Below are 12,760 nucleotides of genomic sequence, written 5' to 3' on the forward strand. Positions count from 1 at the left end.
CTACACAAATACACCTATTCTCGCACGAACCTCGGGCTCACCGTGTACATATACAAATCAAATCGACTTTTCTTTTTTTAATTTGCATATTTATCCGTAGCAACGAGTGTACAGCAAGTGTACGCTACTTCTTGTATGCATTCTTGCAAGAAAGTTTTTTAAATGATTGTAACAACCTAGGTCTTTCAATATGGCTTTCTCTTCACGTACTTTTCGTTTCGCTTTTTCCCTTTTTTTAGGATCTCATAATCGCAAGTATGCTTTTACGGGGATGAATGAAGCAGCGTTGCTTTCCGCCCGATTAGTTTCTTCTCCATTGGCTCTATTTTCGCGAAAAGTCCCCGACATGTTTTATTTAAAATGCTTTTCTTTCATTTATTTCTCTTATTTCACGTTTCTCTTCTCAAGTTATATGATTCTTAAGTTTTTCACATCTCAAATTAGATATCGCTTTCATTCGATTTTTCCGCTTATTCTTATTATTTTTTCATTTTTTTATTTCCGAGAACTCGTTTAATTTTTAGTAAATTAATGAAATTTATTAATAGAATTATTACTTTAAATTATTATAAAATTCAATGATAAATAATTTTTGTATTTATCTTATTTAATCTAAGAAGAAGGAAAGCGATGACATAAAAATAATATCGGTAATTCTTGAAACTTAATTCTAAAATTTCTGATATAGTATAGACCAGTTTCTCGTTGCATATTTTTCTTTTAGAAGTGCCGTTTGGAGAAGAAATACGTATCAGTGTATTTCTTTGGTGATTTAAATACAATGCGTGCGAATGTGTAAGACAAGACTTATTTAGCGTGAATCGCAAATGAATATTGTAAATGCCAGAAATCATCATACAACACACTTACAAGCACACTTAACATTTTTTCGCATCGTTCTATATAATATAAATTCGTTCTATATAAACAATTGTACAACGATTTAGGCTCCAAATCACGCGTATAATCTCAACACGTCACAGAGGAACTGAGTTTTTATAGCAAATGTAGAATGTTTGCAAAATTTTGCCTCTCAATAATATTTTGTTTCATTTTACGATATTTCGCTTCGGATTTAGAATTCATAAATAGCTCTAAAACAACGCGACTAACAGATCTTGCAAAATTTCAAGTAGAGAAACGATTCGAGCGTATATTTTTTCTTTTCTTTTTTTTTTTTTTTTTTTTTTTTGACATTTTATTTTCAACGATAATTATAAGTCCTGTCCTACGTGATAATAGTTATGCACTTAAAATAATTGTATTGAGGAGATTGCAGAAACTATTGCTAGTCGCGAGTCGCTTAGCAAGTCGAGAGATTCGTTGTCTGTGAGGCATACACGGTTGAAAACCTTAGGCGAATCGAATGGGGTTTTAATTAATCGAATTGAATCGATTGAAACAAGTGGCATGGTCGCATGCCTTATGAATGGCAACGCGGCTCGAAACATAATTATCTTCTTTTTCGGCATCGCGAATCGTAAGGTTTCGTATACTACACGCCGATTTTTCTTCATTATGTATACGCTATGTACATTTGATCTTTTAAAGCACATGATATCCAGATTGACGATCGACTTTCTGATCGAAATTATTATTTTATATCTTTTTTCGACTCGATGAAAGATTTCATTGATATGTCATCAATAAGCTTAACTGATCGAAATATTTTAATAGAGTTCATTTAATACGAAAAATTAAATGAAAGAGGGACATTTATTCAAACATTTATTCAGAGAGTAAAAGATGAAAGATGATAGATTGATGAATTCAGTCTTAATTAAATTCAGTCATTATCTATATTGTTATTATTAGCACATTAAAATATAGAATCAAGCAATTACTTTGCTTTAAATATTTTTTTCTTCTTTCAATTATATTTGTATTAATGCAATTTTTAAGTATTTTGTACGAAATGTATTAAAAAATGTAAAATATGCATATAAAAGAGTATATTTATCTAGTATTTAAAGCAAACTTTAAGAAAATAATTTGTTTAATTTTAATCAATATCTAAATTATTGAATAATCATGGATATTATGTGCTTTTTTAAGATGTACTACTCGTGAATGCGCGCTCGTCTTCGAGAGACTGTGCTTCAGCTTCAATAGAACGTGGAATGAATTAGCGATTTGTATATGTAATTAATATATTAATACCGAAAGACTCGCGAAATTCAAGAATGCGAACCGGACATCTGTTTTCACTGCAAACTCACATTCCTCCATACTATATAACTTTTCTCTCTCTCTCTCTCTCCATTTTTTCAACATTCGTTTTGCAGAGTAGGACAACGAACAAATTATGGCTACGATAATTACCAATTACTTACGAGATTATCGACGACGATAATTAAAAATGATAGTTTTTCATTTTATTACATTTTGCCCGACGTTTCACGCGACGCAAGAAGAATCATGATTTTACGTCTGTGCGTTAGAATACGTTATCCACTGATTAAAATGGAATTTGGAATCCGTCAAATCTATCAAAGCGTATAGATATATAAAAAAAATAATACGAGATTCCACGAAAACAAGTTTGAGCTTTGAGAAAAACATAATTCAACCTTTCTTTTTGTATCTCATATTCGCAGCGTTTAAAAACAACGATAAAAAATGTATAGATAGATGTAATATTAATAAAGCCGAAAAATCAGCGCAACAAAGCGTATATATATTATTTGTGTTCAGCGTTTTTTAATAAATATTCTTTGAAATAATATGCGAATGTACTTTTTATTCGCATATCGTTTTCATTCATTTAAAAAATAGAAGCATTTTTTAAAACGAACGCGAAGGGATTCGCGTTGCGTATACAACCTTTAGAATTGAACAGGCAAAACATCGTTTAAATATAATTCTTACAACCAATTTTATTCCAGGAACTCATTAATGCCTGTCGGGGATTTAACGAAAGAGGCGTGACACGCGATTTCCTCAAATTTACCACTCAGCATCGTGAATCCCTCCGATTCATATACAACCCACGCAAAAGATGCTCGTCGCTGATGGCCTCAAACACAAAAAAGGAAACCTGATTTCTTCACCGAATCCGCGAATTAATACTCAATACCCTGGTTTCTGAATCGCGTGGAACGTGGATCGCACGCATCTCGTCCATCGAGACAGCATTTCTTCTCCTTCTTCTTTTCCCTCTTTCTTTCTTTCTTTTTATTTTTTTTATCTTTTTGTACTTAAACGATTCGAGACGACTCGCGCAAGGTACTTTCAAAATGAAACGTTTCAACGCCGACGTAATGTACGTCGTACGCGTCGATGTACTCTGTATGTGTTATGTGAGTGAGTATGTACGTGTAATTATTATTTTAATAGAGAGACGCCCGGTCTCCCTGTCCGGCATTTTAATTTTTTTCACTTTTTTTTTTTTTTTTCATTTTGTTTCATTTGGTTTACTTTCATTTTCCATCGTTATATGTGACCGTATATCGACATGCATAATACAATATAGCTATATAAATCGCGCGACGCCGACGGATCTACGTTTAGAACGTCCCTCGACCCTCTTTTCTATCTTTCTTCTTTTTACTTCTGCGAGTGAATTCGCCTTGCATTTTCTGTCGCGTGGTTCTTGTCGAAATCGCGTCGCTTTCGTACATGTGTATATCGTGTCTTTGTATTTGTGTCACGAGTGTATTTAAATATATAGTTTATTTTTCCTTTTCTTTTTTTCATATCTTTAGAGCAACATCGTTTTTTTTTTTTTGCGACGCGCTTGAGAATGAACTTGTATCGCAATATGTGCCAATATATGTGTATATAATACATGTGTCGTGTGCATGTGTATATGTGTATATGTATGAGTGTGCGTGTCTTGCACGTACTTTACGAAGATCGATTCACGTTTACTTTTTATGGTTACCTGCAATTTTTTTGACGATTATGTCTTTTTTCCGGTTTTTTTCTTGTTGCTTGTTGTTTGCTTGGACTGTTTAAACACTATTTCGCTACAAGTGGACTACCATTATGAACACTACGCTACTTTGTATTGTATTTGTAATGCTTTGTAATGAACGACTGTACTGTACTGAACGTGCATACTTAGTGAATACACGCAATCTATAATCGATCTCGTTCACGAATACCACAAGTAATGAACCACGTTATTTTTTTTTTTAGCTTACTTTCTCTTCTTTTTTTTTTTTAATATTTTTACATCATAATTGAAAACTAAAAATCTTGACTTGATTGTCAAACAAAACTAATCGATCGAACTATATAAATTGTTGGTTTGTTTCTCCAAGCGGACTATATAATATCTATATCAATTTGATTAATCAAAAAAATCGTATGTCATCTTTGGAAATTTTTTATTCTTTGTATAAATATGATATCGCAAATGTTTTTTAATTTATATGCTCACATATCATGTTCAGGAAAAAGAAAAGAAGTCTAACGATCGCTTCGTGATAACGCGGTGCCTCTTATATGGTTTCTGTGACCGTGATCATATGTGTTATGTAATGTACCTGTTACAAAAGTAATATATGCAACGTGAGAAAATTCATGACCTGGCTAAAAAGTGTGGTTCTGTATTCAAACTCTCTCTTGTTTAATTAGTATTTGTGTTTCTCGGTTATGAGTTAATAATCATAGTTTAATAATAATCACTTTGTGTTTTTCTTATTTTTTTTTTCCATCTTGTTAAAAATCTTAGACATCAACGTACATTCACTTTTATAATAAATCGTTATTAGAAACCTATCCTCGTACTTGCTATGTATTTAATATAAATTTCATCGTGTTATCGTTTATTGATCGTAATCTTTTTTGTTTTTTTTTCTCTTCATTTTTTTTATTTACAACGACGTACCTACGAAATCATCTCGATTCCATTTTTACGCTCAATAAATCCGCGGTATTATCAATTCGACGCGGTAAATCTAATTTAATCGATCCTTTCATATCTTTCCTTCCTCATTTCAATTCTTTCTTTCTCGTTAATGCTTATTTTTATCTCATCTCCTTTTTTATATCCTTTGTCTCGAGAAGAGAGGAACAAGTCCATTCGTGAACGTAACGATAATCACGTGCTGTGATCTCCTTACTCCAAGATCTCTAATCTCTTGGCATTGTTCCTAAACACGCACACGAGAGGATAACACAATGAAATAGCAAAAATAAATCATAAAAAAAAAAATCATTAATGAAAAGAGGTTCGAACGTCTTTGGATTAGAAAATCGTGAAACCTGTTCCTCATTTTGTTTTTCATGTATTTCTGCTCAAAACGTGCAATTTGCAACGTGTATATATATTTACCTGTGTGTATACAATGATGTGTATACATGATTAACAATGAAGACTAATCTTAACGCGCGATTTGATTAATCGTAATCTTCGTTGATGTTACGATTATTATTGTGTTCTTTATTAATATCGGTATCGTTAAACTTCCTATTATATCTATATACATATACTTTCTACTAACGACTTAAGTACCTTATGGTACAATGTTTGTCCCTGTTCACGATTATAAAAATAACTTTCGAGGAACAACGTTTCACGTGGTCGGTAGTGATGGGATCGGAGTGTGGTTTACGGATGGAAGTGCTTTTGGAACAAATCGGTTAAAACAGATTAAAAAAAAAAAAAAAAAAAAAGATAAAAATAAATGAAGGAAAAGAGAAAAATAAAAATAAATTGCAGTGAGTGACCTTGTCTATTTTCTATCGATAGTTCGAGTCTATATTATTGTTATATTGTATTCACCTATCGTCCGTAAGAATGAGTACCATTCACATTGGATCTATGTAACTTTGCTGCATTGCTATTGCATTTATGTTTAATTGATTACGGGTTTTCACGCTGGTTCTGATTAATTCGCTATCGAGTCGATCGATAATTTTTGCCGTCCAGAGCAGTTCAATCGATACATCCACGATTTGAGATGTATAATTGTTACATGGATCGTCGATTATAACGATTAAAAACATAAATGCACTCTATTATTTGCGTCCCTTTACAAATGTATGTACTGTATGTGTAATATCCTCCGAGACCCGCAAAGCGAACTTGTATATGAGAAACATTTTGTACAATCGTGTGTTAACTACTTCGTGTGAAAAGGTTAACGAACCATATATATATCTAATGGATATTGTGATGCTATAATAGACGATTGATCTACGCTGAAACTCTTTGAACGCTTTTCTTTACAATGGTGCAGGTGATTGTCTTTGGATTTCGATTTGCGGGTTGATCAGCGGTTCACAAACAATTCCACGTGTGTAAGTACATGAGTGCAAATGAAAAAAACGACTAGAGAGAAAACTAAAAAGAAACTTTATCGTATAAGTAGCTATAATTAATGAAACGGAAATGTGATTATGTGAATCTATATTCTATATGAATCATGGAATCGCGGTATCGTCGTGAACTGCTTTCTCATCATCGATCGCTCATATGTACGAAATTGCTATTGCGGTTAACACATGGGTAAAAAGTATAAACTGTAGACAGACGAACGGACAGACAGACAAACAGACGTGGATCGGAGGCATGTAATACTTAGGCTTACAATACTGTAATGGATAACATTATACACGCATTTGATTTCCGCCGTTTCCCTCAACATTCCCGGCTAATCGTGGCCATTGATTTTCATTTAATTGCCGCGTATAATCAAGGACGATAAACCATCAATGAACGATGAAAACGAGTCGGTCAATCGAGCAACCATCAGAATACATTTCTTTTTTATTATCTACGATTCGGAATTAGGGGTCTCTTTTTCTCTCTCTCTCTCACTTTCATTCTCTTTCTCGCATTCTATCGCTCTGCCTTATACAATATGTAATTCTCTCCGCATATTCGTATTTACAATAATTCATTATTCTAATTGTCGTTCGGTCGAATTCTTTTCTTGTGGCCAACGCAAAACGATTATTTGCTCCTTGTTGTTTTTATCCTTCGCATCCTTGAACGCTCTTCGGCCATTGTGTGCATTTTCATACGCGCGAAAACAATTATACGCATCTATTAAGCTTCGTTTACACTGACATTCACGGATCCATTTTTGAGACTAGGTTATATATATATGCAATTATATTCGCTGATTTTCGTATCATTAATATAAGCTTAATAGATACGATTTGTCAATTATGATTAATCAGTCGTCAGATATATCAACACGAAAAAATATATAATATTAATGCACATGTGTTACAAAAACGACAATTTTTCTGAACTATACGCGTAAGTATTAGTTTTATATACTTGTACAAAATAGCGCTATCGTGATCGTGTGATCAATATTATATTGGCGGAAAAAATTCAAAAGTTATAGATTACACGACAACGATGCACATGCATTGTATACTGTATTACCAAGATAACATGTTTCGCGTGATTAAAGATTCAAAACACATATTTGACGTTTGCTGTGTGACTATGCCAATATTGTGAACAATAGAAATGTAGATCCGTGATTGCGATCGAGAAAAACGATTACGTTTAAAATTACATAGAAAAACCGCTTAGAATTATATTAGCGTTCATAACGACATCGTTTGCGATTTCAGTGTGAACGAAGCTTGACGAAGAGAGGGCGTTGTTATCGGCGCATGCGTCAGACCGGAGCGAAATCGCGTGTAACGAATGTGACCACTGTGCATGTATATATGTAATCCCGTATGTTTTACAAATAAATGCGATTTTCATGCGCATACGTTCGTTAGTACGCGTATGGAAATGAAATCTGCGTGGCGGTGTATAATAAATAGAATATAAAAAAGAAAGAAAAGAACTATAGAGACAATGATGTAATACGAAGGATGATACAAATAAAATCGACGATCGCACGGCTAATTTGTTGAACTCGCGAGTACGTGTTCAAGAACGCATTTGAACGCGCACATTCAATATTTTCGAACGATACAATACGAGAGAATAAAAAAAAAAGAAAAATGAAGAAAACAACAAATAGCGGATTCGATGATTATAGGAGTCAAGAATTCATCGTTTTACTCGCATCATGTCGTTTTTTTTATCATTACCCCGCCGAATACGCAATTTATTCGCTATTAAATTTGATATTTCTTTTACTAGTAAATATAGAATATCGAGTGTGATTATTCGTAGCGTAATGATAGCGGATAATAAATATAATACAGATCTATAGATAAAGTTCGGTATGATACAACTATAATACAAAAATTTTATTTTTTATTTCTCGCTTCGTAATCAGTCTCTCTTTCATACATTACCATACTTTCGTTCGTTCGCTCGTTCTTCTTTCGACGAATTCGATTGAAGCGAGGAATTTCGGATTTTTTCATGACAATACTTCACATATTCGTGAAAGTGTCACGGTTGCAAGAACCGCGGTCGGAACTTACAGATTTGTCATACCTTACATAATTTTGTAACACTCGACTATCCAATTCTGCGATCCTTTGTTTTCGAATGTCACACGTGTCTCATAACACACACACACCATACTCTATCACACTTGGCCATTTTCACTCACGCACTCTTCACGTGTCATATATAAGATTTTACCTATTATACGGCACTCTCTTAAATTCCTCTGCCTCTAAGATGAGGCAAGAGTCACTTGTACATATTTAATTAGGAATTTATTTACACGCGTGCTAATTATCCTGTTCGCGACTCTTGGCAGTGTATGAACGATTCTCCGCCATTACAATATTATTCGATAGATTTCGATTCGATTATTGGCGCTGATGTCGCGATCAATCGTAACTTATCGTTTAATTCGATTATCGCAACAAGTACGATCAGTGTTTGACAAGCTCTTCATAATGAAGTAAGAAAATGTGCATTCGTGACATGTGATTGGGAATATTATAGAGAAAATAAGTGGTAAGTACTATATATATATATACTAAAATAACAAGATTTAATTCGTATTATTTAATAATTAGTTTCTTATGTAAATTTTAAATTAAAATGATTCATTGATTTGTTACAATGTTATTTCCATAAGCGATAAAAGAATAAGTGACAAAGAACCGTTCGTCAATCAATATTATCATCAGTAATTTAACTGAAATTTTCACGCGCGAGGTTATGGTCTTTAAAAGAAAAAATTTTCGCGCTTTTCTGATGTATATATTTATTATTATTACTATAGATATATTGCATCTTGCTTGAGGATAGTTAGCACGCTGTTCACTTCGTTCTTTTTCTTCGTATTTCCAATAAATACCTAGAATTAGCGTAATGATAAGAAGGACAACCAATACGACTACCATTTATAGTAGTGATAATAGTGGGCATACTATAATAATGTCTAGTAGTAGCGTTTCTCCTCATTTCGTCTTTCTTCGTCTTTGTAATCTTAGCTACATCTTCGTTCTTCGTTTTCGAATAGTTTCAATATGGCGTTGCTGCTCGTGTGTCGTGCGTGTCTCTTCTCTTGACATTTGACGTTTACTTATTTTTTACCAACTCTTCGTTCTTCTTAAATCGTATTCTGTTTTATTTTCATTAAATTTTCGTTTTTTTTTAAAGTTGTTCGTTTTTGTCTCTCTTCCATCCCGATTAAATTTTCTCGTTCTCTTTTTCTCTCGAGGCAGTCCGACCATAAATCGTGCACGTTTTATTTTTCACGATCGAGGGGCGGTCGCGCGAGTGCGCGTGCACACGCGTGCCTCAAGAAATTAATTAAACGTAGGATAATCACAGAAAAAGGGGTTTCGACGTATGAGATATACGTTCTCGTCAGTAATGTTGTCACTTCACCGCAATAATTGCGGCAGAATGGCGCTGATCAACAAGCTTCCTATCAACGCCACCAACAATTGGCTGTACCGATCTTGAACACGGCTGGAACTCGCTCCATTATAAGTCAATTCTTCGTTCTTCACTACTTCGTTCGGATGATCTGAATATTCCTCTATAGGCACAAAAAAAGAAAATAATTATTAATAATTGTATGTAATCGATAACTATTTAATTCATTAAATATTAAGAAAAAAAAAATAGGTTAAGAATTTATGAATATCTTAATTATTAGTTTAATTTTAATTCAATAATTTAATAAATAAATTTCAATTTTAAAAATAAATTCATATTTAACGATTAATTAAACGAAAATATTTAATAAATATATGTTCTAAAATTTTAATAATGTGAAAATTAATATATCAATATTGTTTTTAATTATACATTATAACTATAATAATTCCAAGATCTTAGATTCTTATTTACAATATTTTAAGTTTTCGGACTTTTGCTTTCAAATTAAATTTATTTTATTTTTATTTAATGTTTAATGAACAATAATGTTATTTTAATTTCAGGGAAAAAGGTCAAGAATATCTCGAAATTTCTTCAAATTTCTCCAGTTTGAAACAAAACTTCCACGAGCTTTGGTAGAAAAAGTTATTTATTACAAGAACCAACGAACGTGTCAATATCAGTGCGGAAGCTTCAACTTCAACAGCTTCAGGTTCCGGTTATAGGTGAGTAATTACTATCAATTTTTGCTTCTGCATGAAATGAAACGCATTACGATATCGCATAGATCGATATCGTAAATCACAAATAAATGCATGAGATTTACGACAGAATTTCGAAATTAGAAATACAAGCAGAGAGAAATTCAAATCGTTGTTATAAATAAGGACGGAATAATTCGTCTCGAGTTATTTCAATTCGACATTTTGGGAACACGAATTTCTTGTTGAGTCTCGAACCAAGCAGATCACTTTGTTAATAATGTCCTAGCTATCGATGAAATGCAAATGTGTGTGCATCCACCACATTGCATTTTCAAGTCAAATTATCATAGATGATAACATAAAAAGAGTATACAACATAAGCGACAGATGGTCGTCGAGAAAGATGGTTGAATTGAAATTTTGACTACTTTTGATTATTTTCTATCTTGTTTGATTATTCTCTATCTAGCACATATTTGAAAGGGTCTCTTAATCTATTATTTTTTAGATGAAATTTTTTAGATAATTTTTTTCTACTCCCCACGATATTTTTTTTAACCTTTCTTGCGTATGCAATAGATATTTGAAATTTGTTATCCTACTTTTAAAGATTTTTAAATCCAATTAGATTACCACTTTTCAATTCAAGTTTCGATTATATTTCAAGTTTCGAATTTTGTTATCAATTGTTAAAATTAATGAATTGGATCAAAAATTGGATTTAAATGCGAGAGAAAAATCATATTTTACGGGTATTTTACACGAGTGATAGGTATAGTTTCAAAAGTTTCACATGCGATCAACCAATGTAAATGATCACTCATTTTGACATAATTCATACAAAGTATCAGGCGATTGTAATAAGTAGAACGAGGGACAATATAATTTTAAAGCTCATTAAAATTTATTTGCTCGTTATTTACTTTATCCGATTTAATACGACCGAACGATAAGCCGAATAAATTACGTAAAATGATTGTTTGGCACGCAATGGACCGTCACGTTCAACTACATAACGGTAATTTAATGATCGAAGCGTCGACGACGTTCCTCTTTGACTCGATACTCGTGAAAGGACGATGGAAAAGAAAGATTTCGCACGATCATGGACCCGCGTTTGCCGTATTTTCAAAAAGAAAAAAATATCAATTGTGCAACGCTAATAACGAACCGCGTTGATTTCTTCGCCCGAGAAAAAAAAAGGAACGATTTACACAACGATAACGAGCAGTAAAGTCGTCGGGTACGAGTGGTTTATCTTAATTTTATGCAACAGTGATGCATAAATACAAAATGATAATTATCAAAATTGGACAAAAAGGAAGAGACGATTGAAGACACCTTCTTAACCACATATCGATAAGGGACACATATAGGATCATTTTGCCTTTTAATATACAAGTATTACTTAATTATTTAAATCGTTCATTATTTAACTCTATATAACTTCTCATTACTCTATTCGACAATTAAATTCGGCCAATTGAACGGGTAACATCGTGGACGACTTGATTCGCACTCGATTAATGAAAAAAAGACTCTTCTTTTCCACGATTAATTTCGACGAGACGCGACGACGAGAGAGAAATTTCGCGTAAGAAAATAAAAGGAGTATGAAAAAAAAGAAAAAGGGAGAGGGATTCAACAAGTAGGGAGTGAAGGAGATAGAAGGAGGGAGAGAGGAAAAAAATGAAAGAATCATTGGCCGAGATAATGGTCGCGAGGAGCACGGAGAAACTCGTTTCGCGGCAAAGAGAGCAGGTGGCAAGAGTCGGTGGGGCGGTGTGTTATACGTACTGTTCTTCTTCTTCTGGCCGATCGAGGTCTTGGGCGGCGAGGAGGACGGCGGTCCATTGTGAATCGGAGGCTGATGCGGATGCACGGGGTAGATGGCCGGAGGGGGCACGTGGGGCAGGGTCGGCGCCGCCGTGGCCGGTTGATGATGATCGTGATGATGATGAATGCTGCCCCCTGGGTAGAATCGATCTCCGCCCTTGAGGACGCTCGGTGGTGGCGGGGGTGGTATTCCAACGGCTCCTCCACCCAAAACAGCGGTGCTAGTCGAGCTGCTGCTCGGTACAGTGCTGCTGGTTACGGCCACGGCTGAAATACGACACGGATCGGCATTAACATTTTCCTATCTCTCTAACATTCTTATTACATTGTCATGTTCGCGAGTCGGGACGGCCTTTTTTCACCGTCGCCTCGGGTATACTCTGCTGCGGCTATTGAATTTTAGCGTGTAATCTCACCGCCACTTTTTTACCTGGTTCACGAGTTGCGTGCAATTTCCAGCCGAGTCTCGATTACTGTTGTTACGCGCGCCCGCGCA

The 12,760-nt window shown here is 34.0% G+C and overlaps 1 protein-coding gene across 1 annotated transcript in view; it reads right to left on the reverse strand.

Annotated features, from left to right (window-relative positions):
* Positions 1–8,881: 8,881 nt before the first annotated feature.
* The window catches only part of Ephrin (ephrin), a 45,438-nt gene continuing 41,559 nt past the window's right edge, over positions 8,882–12,760 (reverse strand). Inside the window, exons 4-5 of the mRNA XM_086915349.1 lie at positions 12,226–12,531; positions 8,882–9,881 (exon numbers count right to left, since the gene is read on the reverse strand). Coding sequence (XP_086771475.1) covers positions 9,724–9,881; positions 12,226–12,531 — 464 coding nt within the window. The 3' untranslated portion in view covers positions 8,882–9,723. The remainder of the gene's footprint in view (positions 9,882–12,225; positions 12,532–12,760) is intronic.

Source organism: Apis florea, unplaced genomic scaffold (assembly GCF_048593485.1).
Source record: "Apis florea isolate Af1SG1 unplaced genomic scaffold, ASM4859348v1 contig_3772_pilon, whole genome shotgun sequence".
NCBI lineage: Eukaryota > Metazoa > Arthropoda > Insecta > Hymenoptera > Apidae > Apis > Apis florea.